Source organism: Pseudorca crassidens, chromosome 3, assembly GCF_039906515.1.
Source record: "Pseudorca crassidens isolate mPseCra1 chromosome 3, mPseCra1.hap1, whole genome shotgun sequence".
Classification (NCBI taxonomy): domain Eukaryota; kingdom Metazoa; phylum Chordata; class Mammalia; order Artiodactyla; family Delphinidae; genus Pseudorca; species Pseudorca crassidens.
The window spans coordinates 52,427,453-52,440,583 of record NC_090298.1 but is presented as its reverse complement, the minus strand read 5'-3'; the positions used below and the strand labels follow the sequence as shown (position 1 = coordinate 52,440,583).

General features: G+C 36.9%; 1 protein-coding gene across 2 annotated transcripts in view; it reads left to right on the top strand.

The window, feature by feature from the left end:
• SGTB (small glutamine rich tetratricopeptide repeat co-chaperone beta) overlaps positions 1-13,131 on the top strand; it is a 48,134-nt gene that overhangs the window by 5,397 nt on the left and 29,606 nt on the right. For both annotated transcript variants that reach the window (XM_067730817.1, XM_067730815.1), the window contains exons 3-5: positions 5,089-5,192; positions 7,801-7,870; positions 11,703-11,802. In XM_067730817.1, coding sequence (XP_067586918.1) covers positions 5,089-5,192; positions 7,801-7,870; positions 11,703-11,802 — 274 coding nt within the window. The remainder of the gene's footprint in view (positions 1-5,088; positions 5,193-7,800; positions 7,871-11,702; positions 11,803-13,131) is intronic.

The following is a 13,131-nucleotide window of genomic DNA, read 5'->3' as shown; positions in this document are numbered from 1 at the left end:
CTTCCTTCCTAATATTTATTTATTTATTTATTTTTTGGCTGCGTCGTGTCTTAGTTGCAGCATGCGGGATCTTTTGTTGTGGCGTGTGGGCTCTTCGTTGTGGCTCGCAGGCTTTTCTCTAGTTGTGGCATGTGGGCTCCAGAGCTCGTGGCGCATGGGCTCAGTAGTTGCGGTGCGTAGGCTTAGTTGCCCTGTGGCATGTGGGATCTTAGTTCCCCAACCAGGGATCGAGCCCGCATCCCCTGCATTGGAAGGCAAATTCTTAACCACTGGACCACCAAGGGAAGTCCCATCTCCTACTCTTTCTTAAGCACTCCAGATAGGCCTTTGCCTCCATCTCTCCACTCATACTGTTCTCATCAAGGTCATCAGCAATTTCTGTCTTAGGTAGTTCAATGGTCAGTTTTCAGTCTTCATCTGATTTATTAGCTGCCTCTGATAAAGCTCCACCCATATACTTTATTTATTTATTTATTTATTTATTCACTTGGCTTCCAGGATACCTCATGCTCTCTTGGTTTTCTTCTAATCTCATTGTTTGCTCTTTCTCTGTTTCCTTTGCTTGTTCCTCTTGTTTTCCCTCACCTGGAATATCCAGGGTCCAGTACTTGATCTTTTTCTCTTCATTATCTGCATTCACTTTTTTGATGATACAGTTAAGCTTCTTGGCCTTAAATGTTCTTTTTTATATGCTGATATCTCTCAAATGTATATGCTGATATCTCAAATGTATACTCTCAGGTCAGACCTTTCTTCTGAACTCCAGGCTTCTATATCTAACTGCCTACTAGCTATCTCCACTTATATGTCTAACAGGCACCTCAAGTTGAACATTTCCAAGACTGAACTCCTGATCCTCCCACCCAAAATCTGTTCTATTCCACAACTTCCCCAACTCAGTTGATGACAACTCCATCTTTTCAGTTGCTCTGGCCAAAAGTTTTGTTATCATTCTGGACTCTTGTCTTTCTCTTGGACTCTGCATCTAACTGTTCAATAAATCTTGTTGGCTGTGACTTCAAAGGATATCTTGACTTTTTCCCACTTCCACTGATATTACCCCTGGATAGAACTAAGTATTTATTTTACTGTGATGGCCTCTAACTGGTCTCTCTGCTTCTATAATTGCTGCTTCATTGACTTTTCTAAATGCAGCAACCAGTGATCCTTTAAAACAAACTGTGTCAGATTCCATCATTTTTCCACTCAAAATCTTGCAGTGACTCTTCATGTTACTCAGTCATTGTTTAAAGGATCTATATAATTTGGACTTCTGTGATGTGTTGTTCACAGACTCCTCCTCTTTCTCATTTGACTTTAGTCAAATTAGCTTTCTCACTCTGAATGCACCAAATGAAATGCACCAAATGCTCTTTCCTAAAGGCGCTTGCTCCAGTTGTTTTCTCTGCCTGGAATGTTCTTCCCCCAGATAACGGTAATATCCCCATCTCCTTCAAGTCCTCTTTTCTGAATGAGGCCTTCCCTGAGCATGCCATTAAATCTGCAGCCTGCGTCCCTGCTCTGCTCCCCACGCTCCCATCCTCTTCACCCTGTTCTACTTTGTATAGTATATTGTTTACAGTCTGCCTCTCCATCCCCCACTGCAATGGCAGCCCCAAGCAGTCAGGAATCTTTTCTGTTTTATTCACTGTTATATACAAAGCTCCTAGAAAAGTGCCTGACACATGATAGGTGCTCAAAAAATATTTGTTCAATTGAATTGATGAATTGAATCAAGTGATCCTGGGCATCTCACTCATTTGGTCTGTATCTTAATTTCTAAGTCTGTTAGGTGGAGATCTCTGCCCCCTCTATCTAATAGATTTGTCAAGACAATTAGATTTGTCAAGAATTAGTGATGGCAGGTAATATAGCATATGGAAGCTTTAGTATAAAGTGCTATATAGATGGGATATGGTATTATTGAGAATTCTTCGCTTGTCCCTCTCCTTATCAGTACCAGACTATTATTGCTTGGTGTTAAAGTGGAGCAAAATTGTATATAGAATTTCTTTAGATTTTTATGATTTATTCCTGAGTATAACCTTCTGAAAGGAGGATCACATATAATAATCCCTGTTTCATAAATGAAAATCTTGAGGTAAAAGTAAGATAAATTATTGCACCCAGGTTATTAGATTTTTTTCTAGATTAATAATGATAATGAGAGTCCTGAGTTCCAAGGCTGTGGTGGGTTTTTTCACTAAACCATTTATCTCTCTAAATATGTGTTAGTGTTGAACACTAAACATTTTGGCAGCAAGTTTATGTATCAAAACAATTGTGTTTACTTAATGTGGAATCTAAAATAGTCAAACGCATAGAAGCACAGAGCAGAATGGTGGTTGGCAGGGGCTGGGGTAAGAGGAAATGGGGAGGTAATGGTCAAAGGGTACAGAGTTTCAGTTATGCAAAATAAATAAGTTCTAGAGACCTACTGTTCAGCACAGTGCCTATAGCTAACTGGATTGTATACTGAAAATCTAGTAAGAGGGTAGATCTTACGTTAAGTGTTCTTAACACACACACACACACACCCCAATAAAGGGGACAAGAGGAAATGTTGGGAAGTGATGGGTATGTATATGTCTGTGGCTTTGATGGTGGTGACGGTTTCACGGGTGTATACTTATCCCCAAGCTTGCTGAGTTGTGTCCATTAAGTATGTGCCGCTTCTTACATGTCAATCATACTTCAGTAAAGTGATTTTAAAACAAACGAACAATTGTGTTAAAAAAACCCCAAAGAGCCACCTCCTTTAGTAATACTTGATTGTGTCTAGAATGTGCCAGATCTGTGTTCTAAGGTTAGTGGCAGCAGAGGTAAAGGAGCTGGACTGGATTGCCTCAACAAGTTAGAGTATAAAAATCCCTCATATTTTTATGTGGACTTTTCCCCTGTCAGTGTGATGTTCCATACTCTGATTCTGGTTAAGGCCTCGGTTGGGTTCTATCCACCTTTCACAAGGCTGTGAATTAATGTTTTGAGGGGAATAAGTGCTCTCTTCTGCAGATTTTATTGTTTCTATTTCCTCTGAAATTAAACTGTTACTTCCACTGTAAACAAAGACGTAGATTAAATTTATTGAGCATCTATTATTTGCCAGGCTGTGTTAAAGTCAAAAGATAAGTAAAATGTAGGCCTTATCGACAAGGAGACAGTCTAATATGGGAGACCGATGTTTTAAGTGCATATAATGTAGTATGTGTGATAAGTACGATACTAGAAACATGTACCAGCTAGATACATGGCACAGTAAATGACCAATATGATAAGGAAAGAAAGATGCCGATCAAAAAGAAATTTATACATATACATACATGTATTATTATTAATAATAATTGATTTTTAATTAATTGTCTTCATGGCAATGAGAGTCTATTTTCTTATGGCCCAGTGTGTTTAGTAAAAGTACAACTGAAGTAAAAGAACAACTACTTAGCAAGGATAGAAAGGGAGAGAATGAGGGTTGGGTAAACAGTGCATTATTTTCTTTCTAAGAGACACTTTGACTTTCGGTAGTTGGTAACTCAGTTTGTTATTCAGTCCCTTTTCTAAGGAGAATTGATCTGTGGATAGTGACAGTAATAGTGTTTCTTTTATGACAGAGGTAATTTTCTCAGGACCATAATGTGTCTTTTAAAACTCATACACAAATGTAATTGGATCTATAATAAGTCAGAGTAAGACAGATACCCTATGATCTCTCTTATATGTAGAATCTAAAAAATAAATAATAATAATAATAAAAACCCAAGCTCATAGATACAGAGAACAGATTGGTGGTTGCCAGAGACAGGGAGTGGGGAATGGGAGAATGTGTGACCTGTTTTTAGTTTTTGTTTTTGGTTGAAACAAACTGAATTAAAAAAAAAAAGTCATACACAAATGTAAGTGAATCTATTCCACACTGTCTAGAAGTACCCTGGACACTTTGGCTACATCCCCATCTTGTTGAGCCAGAAGAGAATTCTTGTTCAAAGGAGAGCACTCTCAGGATAAGAATCTGCCTCCATTCCCCTCAGTGAGGACTTGTAAAAAGGGCAGGATATGCGTTCTTCACTGTTTTTGCCCTAGTTTAGGCTCCTTGTTTGTTTAGGTCATTGATGTAGGAACCCATAAATGGGTTCCTGCTTTTTTGCTTCCATTTTCTCCCTCAGCTTCCCTCTCTAATTCATTCTCAGCATTCTTACTAGGCTATACTTAACTAGTATTTTAGTTCTAAACACAAATCCAGTTATGTTGTTCTCCTTCACTAAAATCATTAATGGCTCTCCATTTGCCCATAGCATCAAATCCATGTCGTTTAAAAATATTATTTAAGGTGCCTTGTCATCCAGCGACAGACTTTGTTCTAGCATAATCGCCCACCATGCCTTTCCACCCAGTCTGTACCCTAGCCATACTGCTTATCTTGTCATACATCAATGTAGATGAGGCACCTGTCAACATTTAACATGCCATGTACTTTACTTACTGTGTTTGTCTGCCTCCTTCTATTAAGGGTGAGCTTCATCACGTGGATCGTGATTTTTGTGTTAGGTTAACTGTTGTATCTCTACCACCTTATAACAGCACCTTTCACATAGTAGGTGCTTGGTAAATTTGCATGCCTGAATGAATTTTTAAAAGCCAAGCTATTTTAACATAAGTAAGTACACCAGGATTAATATTTAGTGTTTCCTATGTGCCAAAGACTGTTTCTCTTACTATTTTTAATCAGGTTGAAAATTCTGTTTCTCACATTAAAAAAGATAATTTTTAAAGTTTTATTCAAGATACTGGTAATGGGGAATATGTTGTTAATGACCTGCTTTAAAAAGAATATGATGTAATACATATACTGAGAAATTATATTCTAGGTAACATTTTTCTTTTAAGTGAGGAATAAGAAACTAAGTTGTCTTCCCTCAATAGCTGGTCTATAAACAGAAATCTTTATGCAGATGAACCATTTAGTTTTCCATATGTTCTGTGATCAAAATGCTGAATTACCACAGATTGCAGAGTGCAGATTTCTACCAGAAAAAAAGGTTGTTTCTTTTTTTAGGTTGCTAATTTTTTTTCACTATTAAAATTTATTTCAAGTTGCAATTCAGTGCTTGGAGACAGTTTTTAAAATCAGCGCAGAAGATACACATCTAGCAGTTTCACAGCCTTTGACAGAAATGTTCACAAATTCCTTCTGTAAGGTAAGCTGTCTTTGTTTTCTCATTAGTATCTCATTTTCTAAGTATGACTGCAGTATTATGTTGGATTGTTAATATTTGAGGGGCCAGGCTTTAAGTAACTAACTTCTTCCTGGGTATAAGATAGTTGGTCCACATGGATGATTTGGGACCTAAAATATAACTTTTAATGTGCTTTAGATTTTCATATTAGTAACTCTTCTCATCCTCTCACCTTCTTTTATATTTAATGATATATCGTAGTTGACTTCTTAAGTCCTTTACAGTATCCGGGTGTTTTTAGATTTCTGACATCTGAATTGATATTCCCCGAAAACATGAAATACAAGTTAAAAGTAAAAGTCTTAATGTTTGGGAAGAAACCATATAGAAGAGGAATCATCAGGAATTGCATCATCATTTTGAAGCAGATTTTATCAAATTTGGCCATTGATGGGGCTCTTTAAACAGGGAAAGGTTCAGGGTCAGTGTGCAAAACCAAGACTGAAATCCAAGTGTTCTGATCTCTGCTCCCTAGGACTGTTTACATGGTCTCTGGTTTCTGGCCTTTTCAGGAAATATGAACTATAAGATTGAAAAATCTTAAGGCTAGTGAGTTTAGGGCCACAGGGGGTCTGCCCAGGTGGTTTTTCATTACATTTTGGTGCCACGTGAACCTCTTTTATTATTCTAACTCTGTATTCAAGCTTCAGTACAGAATGAGGAACTCAGGAGAGGAGCTGAAACATGCAGGGTATACTTCAACTTGGCAGGGACATGGCTGAGAATACTGCACAGACTGTTTTTAGAATTTGTTGGGAAGAGGTTCTTAGAGTTGCAATGAAAATGGTAATTTGGCAGTAAACTGCTCCCTCTTTCTATACTTGGAAAAAGGATAATACAGTTATACATTAGTTCATCAAACAGATGAATTCTAATTATCTGACAAGATGCAAGGAGATAGTGGAATGTCTCCGTGGTCCTTTTGTTTTCTTTGGTTTCTGTGGTTCTTTCATTTTCTGAGCTTGTGGCATCCTTAGGGAGCCCTATTTCAGAGGCTGGACATGGCTATGGCAGAAGACGACCTTCTTTACTCCGAGATGCCCGAGAGGCTTGTGGGTGAGACGGCACTTGGATTTGCTCACTCTTTAGCTCCTGTTATCATTGACTAGTACTGAAGAGATCAATACTTCTTTTTTTCCTCCTAGGAAGCTCAGATTGATTGAATAGAGCTCTTTTTTTTCTTCTTCTATTTCTCTCTGATTGTACTTAATTGTAAAAATTTGTTGCTTACTATTTTAAAAATATAGTTTCTTAAAACTGGCTCCAGGGCTTCCCTGGTGGCGCAGTGGTTGAGTGTCCGCCTGCCGATGCAGGGGACACAGGTTCATGTCCTGGTCCGGGAAGATTCCCACATGCTGCGGAGCGGCTAGGCCCGTGAGCCATGGCCGCTGAGCCTGCGCGTCCGGAGCCTGTGCTCCGCAACAGGAGAGGCCACAACAGTGAGAGGCCCGCGTACCGCAAAAAATAAATAAATAAATATGGAACATAGGTATATTGACTACAAATTATACTTTTTTGAAAATTATAAACATTTATGAACTTCGGAGTCAAGTTTAACAACAACACAATTTAAAAAGAATCTTCCAAAAATGGAAAAATACACTGTTTCCAGTGCCACTCAATACATTTCTAAATTTTCATTTAGTTTTCATAAGCACTTTGGTTTGAACCTTATTGAAAAAGAGGTTTGAGGATGATAGTAGGTGCTAAAAACAGGAATCTTATACAGCTTATTATCTTTTTTTTTTTTTTTTTTTTTTGCTTTACGCGGGCCTCTCACTGTTGTGGCCTCTCCCGTTGCGGAGCACAGGCTCCAGACACGCAGGCTCAGCGGCGATGGCTCACGGGCCCAGCTGCTCCGCGGCATGTGGGATCTTCCCGGACCGGGGCATGAACCCGTGTCCCCTGCATCGGCAGGCAGACTGTCAACCACTGCGCCACCAGGGAAGCCCATGCTTATTATCTTAATGAGGAAATAAATCTATGACCATTGTTTTAAAAAGTTTGGACAATATGAAAGGATATAAAGAAGAGACTGAAAATCCTACTTCCAAATATTCCTACTGTTAACCTTTTGTGTATACCTTTCCAGTCTTTGATTTTCAGCCTGTGTGCATGTGAATGTATGTGCATATATTTAAACAATAAGATCATATTATAAATGCTTTTTTTGGTACCTGTGGATTTGACTTTCTCTTAGGATATTAACATTATGTTTCAAAATTTTCACTAAACAATCCTTTGAGCATAATTCTATTACTACTCTTTGTATACTGATTCTGTTTTTGTTTATGAAGTAGGATTTCTAGATACAGCGAAAGCAAGTAAAAAAAATTGATTCACAGTTGCCCGTTTTTTTCTAGAAAAAATTCCACATATTTGTTTTTCTAATAAAAGTATGTTGGGGGACTTTTTCCCTATTTCTTGCAAACAGTGTTATTTAGATGTTAGATGTCATGACATAGATTTACAGATGATGTACTAAATAATTATTACTTTAATTTATAGTTCTCTGGGATGACTCTTTATGTAGCTAAATGGAAGTACATTGTATTTTATTTAATTTCAGAATGACATTCTGCCTCTCTCAAACTCAGTGCCTGAAGATGTGGGAAAAGCTGACCAATTAAAAGATGAAGGTGAATATTTCATAGAAAAATTACTTAGTAAAGCTTTCTGAAACTCTAGGGAAAGTGACTCTGTCACCCAATAAGATTCTGGTTTGTACTGCCAAGACGGGGTTGTCATAAGTCCTTGTGGCATTTGTGAAACAGAAATGAGCATGGAAATAGAGAATGGCTTGTGAACAATATAGGTATGGCTTGCTTCAAGAGAAGCAGATCTGTTGTGAGTAAAACTTGCAAAACAAGTCACTGAAGAGTTGATTATTTGCAACTGTATTTGCTGTGTGTACTCTAGGATCCCAAATTCTTTATGCTTAATCAAAGACATGAAAATGATTTTCAGTATTATTTTTAACTTTTGTATATTTAGCATTTTTGAGTTCTTTGAAATTTAATATATGTATATGGCACTTAAGGATTTATTAACTAGCACACATGATTACTGTTATTAAATTTTTTAATAGTGACTATTGAAGCATACTTGATTTTAATAAATAAGTCACCATTGAGGATCTGTGTTCAGTTTTTATATCATGTCAGTTTTGTTGAGCTATAGAGGCAAGCCAGGTCAGGCCTACAAGATTTGTACTAAGGAGCTGTAGGGCAGAGTCCTGATCTTTACCAGTGAATGAGAGCCAACAAAGACCCTGTCCTATAGGCAGAGAGTTATTAGGGAATGTGCAATGTTCTGAAGCTGTACACAAATGGTTCAGAACCATTTTCTGGCCTTTTCTTTAGTTTATACTCTGAAGAAGGCAGTTGAGTTTTTTCTTTAAAAAATTGGTTGTTGTGTAAAAAGGTAGATATGGAAAAGAGTATGCTTTTCCTATTCCTCGGGCATGGTCCTTTCTATTAGGTCTATAAATTACACTGTATCACTGCTTTTAATGGCTGCATAGTGTTCCATGGTACTGTTAGACCATGATTTACTTACCTAGACAGATAATTTTGTAATCCTAAGTAAAGCTGTCTTAATATCTTTGTCTATATTTATTTTCACTATTGTGTGATTATCTTCTTTGGATTACATTAGAAAATGCTGTGTTTCCTACAAATAGACTGGTTTCAGTTTTCAGTTTTTTATTTCCTCTAAGAAATCTTATCACTACAGTGACTTAAAATTTTAGAATTAGGACTTTCGTAAATTACATGTAAAATAAAGTAACCAGATCCTCATTGTCATTTGAATTATAGTATTCTCCAAAGAATTTGCATTTGAACTATCCAGATACAAATGCATTTTTCATATATTATTCTCACTGAAACAATTTAATCTGATGTTTCTTTTTCCTTCTACTTAGACTTTTGTAGTGTGTGAAATCCTCAGTGATGTAATATATGCTCCACTAACATTTTGCTTTTGCAGCTCTCTTGTTTTAGCTCTAGTACTAAATGGCAAATTGAAATTTTATTTTTGTCCCTCATATTTACTCCCTCTGCATGGCAGAACATTGGGAGACTGCATTCCCTGTAGAGTTTGTTTTGATATAATGAATGTTAGTAAGTTGAGGGTTGGAAGGAGATGCAGAATGAGGCTTATTTACTCTGGCAGCATGGGTAAACTGAATTACTTACTGCTTGTGGGTTTAACCAAAAGCTCTTAATCTTTGTTTTCACTAAGACATGTCACATCTAAGACATGTTACACATAAAGTTAAAGCAATTGTCATACAGATTTTGCTATTCGTGTGAAAACAAATGGCCACGGGAAACTGTCAAGCATAGGGTTATTACAGGCTGCATGTTATACTTACCTGTGTTAATCAGGGCTTCTGGCCAGCTAGTACCTTCCTGGAAGGTTGCTTTCAAATATTTTTGTGTGCTTTGCTTCTGAAGAGCTGCAATAAGATCAGACAAAACCAGGAAGGGTTCATTGCTGTAATTCCCTGCCATGTCACAGAAGTAAAGGCATATCTCAAAGGGTTGTCTTGAGGATTAAAGGAGACAGGAGAGTTCTGTGTATAAATATAGAGTGCTGTGCAGTGCCTAGTTATATTTATCTTCACAAATATCTGTGTCCTGAGTTTTTGTATATTGAATATTTTCTGACTTGAAGCTTTGTATCATTAATATCGCTATATATATATTTAGTATCTGTACACTTAGTGTGGTTTACGGGAAAAGACATACACTAGGTTTTACTACTACCCAAGAAATGCCATCCCAAGGCAAAAAGACCCAATGGCAACAAGAAAATCCACGTAACCCAGAGAATTTAAATCTTTTACATGGAAGAAGCAAATCTATTTAAGTACTGAGGCTAATGTAGTTAATTTCTTGCTCAATCATAAAGGCTATGTAACCTTTTAGCTTCATTTCGTTTTGGGGGTGGAGATGTAAATTAATTTTTTTAGCTTTAAAAATACAGCTTTATTGAGCTATAATTGACGTACCATGCGATTTACTGTAACATGTATGAATTCATTGGTTTTTAGTATGTACACAGAGTTGTGTAGCCATCACCACAATTTTAGAACATTTTATCATCCCAAAGAGAAATTATGTAGAAATCACTTTTTATATTCATTTAGCAATCACTCTTTATATTCATTTCTGCTTCTTAATTTGAAGTAATGTTTGTATGATTTTAGGTACTCTTATCTACATGTCTTTCCTTTAATCTTACTGTTATCTGCAAATTTACACTCTCCTCCCATTAAGTAGCTAATGATCTGTTAAGAAAACAAGGCTAATAGGAGAGCTTCTGGTTCAGAGAAAGCTGGAAGGAATAATAGAGGCTTTTGAGATGTAAACACTTCCTTGTAATCCCAGTGTTTTAAAAATTTCAATTTTGAGCATTGGTTCTTATTAGTGATCACGACACTTTTTTTCTGTTTAATGGATTACAGAAGATAGCCACAAGAAATCCCTTATTTTGCCGCCCAGTCGTTAATGTAGCTAAATTATTGTCAGATGTGTCTGCAGAAGCCCTTCCTGAAGATCAGTATGCTGTGGGCTAGCTGTGGTATCTGAAATTCTGTCTTTCTAGAAATTAATCTCCAATAATCTTCTTTAAGAGAGAATCTATCTCTGGAAGGGATAGCACATAAAAATATCTGCCAATGACATTGACATGAGTAGTTTTACTAGCTTACCCTCACCACATGTTCTGAGGGCTTGCTCATCAGCAGGTGCATGTTTTGACAGGGAAGGAATGGAGGACCAGGTCCAGACTGAGATAGTAATTGTGGAGGGTGGTCCACCTGGAATGGGGTGGGGCAGCTCTAATAGGAAAGAGAGAGATGAAGATAAGGAAGGTGAGAAGAGATTAGGTTTTGCCAAGAGGTAATCATAATTGTTACAGTTACTCACTTATTGAAGTCTGGTTTTATAAGATATTAAAAGATTAATTTTGTTTTTCATCTTTATTGGAGTACAATTGCTTTACAATGGTGTGTTAGTTTCTGCTTTATAACAAAGTGAATCAGTTATACATATACATATGTTCCCATATCTCTTCCCTCTTGCATCTCCCTCCCTCCCACCCTCCCTATCCCACCCCTCCAGGTGGTCACAAAGCACCGAGCTGATCTCCCTGTGCTATGCGGCTGCTTCCCACTAGCTATCTATTTTACGTTTGGTAGTGTATAGAGTCTTTAAAAAATTAATTTTTGAGAGTGGCATGGTCAAAGATTAATTTTTTAAAGACTCTCCGTTGTTAAAAATCATTCAAACACACTGAAAGCTAAGGGGTATCAACTCTATAGTACAATATAAAATTTATTTCCAATATGAATGAAAAATCATGTTGCTGACCTTCGTATTACTGTAGTTTCTATGATTAAAATTTATCTTCCAGACTTTTTTTTCTGTATATTGTACTTACTGTACCTATTGGTTATTTTAGGCAATAACCACATGAAAGAAGAAAATTATGCTGCTGCAGTGGATTGTTACACACAGGCGATAGAATTGGATCCAAATAATGCAGTTTATTATTGTAACAGGTAAACTGGCACTGTTGTGGCAGGTTTACAGTTGTTAAACATTTGCATTAATAGCTCTGAAGGAGTTTTTTATAGCTCCGTAAAATTTGTTTTTTTATTTAGAAAATTTTGAACGTTTGGAAACATAAAAGAAGGAAAAAATAAGCTCATAAATTTACCACTTAGAGGCAACCACTGTTACTAATAACCTTTTGGCATATGTTGTTTGACGTAAGAGTAATCAATTTCAGATTAATCTTTATTCACTAGGCATATCACAAACACGGTCTTATTTTATTTAAATCCTTCATAAACATTATTTAAATGAATACAAATTAGTCTATCATTACCTCTTAATCTTTTTTATATATATAGCACCTTTCATTGTGGCTGGCAAACAAGCAGTATTATTTTTTAATAAATTGATAGATGTACCTTACTTTGCCTTACTTTGCTTTGTCCTACTGGTGGACATTGAAGGTGTCCCTTTTTTTTTCAATATTATAAAGCTGCAATGAACATCTTTGTTTCTAATATGATTTTCCGGACTTAAGATTTTCTAGACTTTGTATCTATCCTTGGAAATGCACTCAGTTGGTCTAACAGTATAAACATTTAAAAATTTATTGATGCTAATTTCAAAATTGTTCCGGCTTCTTTGAAAATATTTTGAAAATTCTTTTCTTCCCCTAGGATATGTCAGTGAATCTGTTTTTACCACACCCTTATCAGCACTAAGTACTTGAATTATTATTTATTATTGTTAATTTAATATTATTCTTATTTTAACAGTGATTTGTAATTTACATTTAATTACTGGTGAGGTTGGGCATTTTTCAAATGTTGGCCATTTGTGTTTTTTTTTTTTCTCTCTAAATTATTTGTACCTGTGCCAGGCCTCATCCTGTTTGACCTCAGACATTTCTTCCCTTTCCTTTTCTGCCCTTTTTAACAGAGGGTCTGACCCCTGCAGGCTATGTTTCCCAGGCTCCTTTGACACCTGGGTTTTGTCTGTGTTCAGCCGTGGGAGGTACTGGCAGGAGATTGGAGGGCAGAAGGAAGGCAGAAGTTGGGTATTTCTTCCCCTCGTTTTACATCAGGGTGTTTATCCAGCAGGGGCTGCTTCTCCTCCTTGTCTCCAGCTCCCACCCAAGACACCCGCTATGGTCCCAGCTTTTTCCAGGTGACATTGGGTTTTGGGCTCTGCACTCTGTTCTGTCTTAGGGACGGTAACGGCTTCCTGCTGTTGCTAATCTCTGCATTGATGCACAACCCCCTGTTTGGCATCTCAGCTCTTCCATCAGCTATGTAATGAATTCCCTGCACTAAATTTTTTAAATATTAAAATTC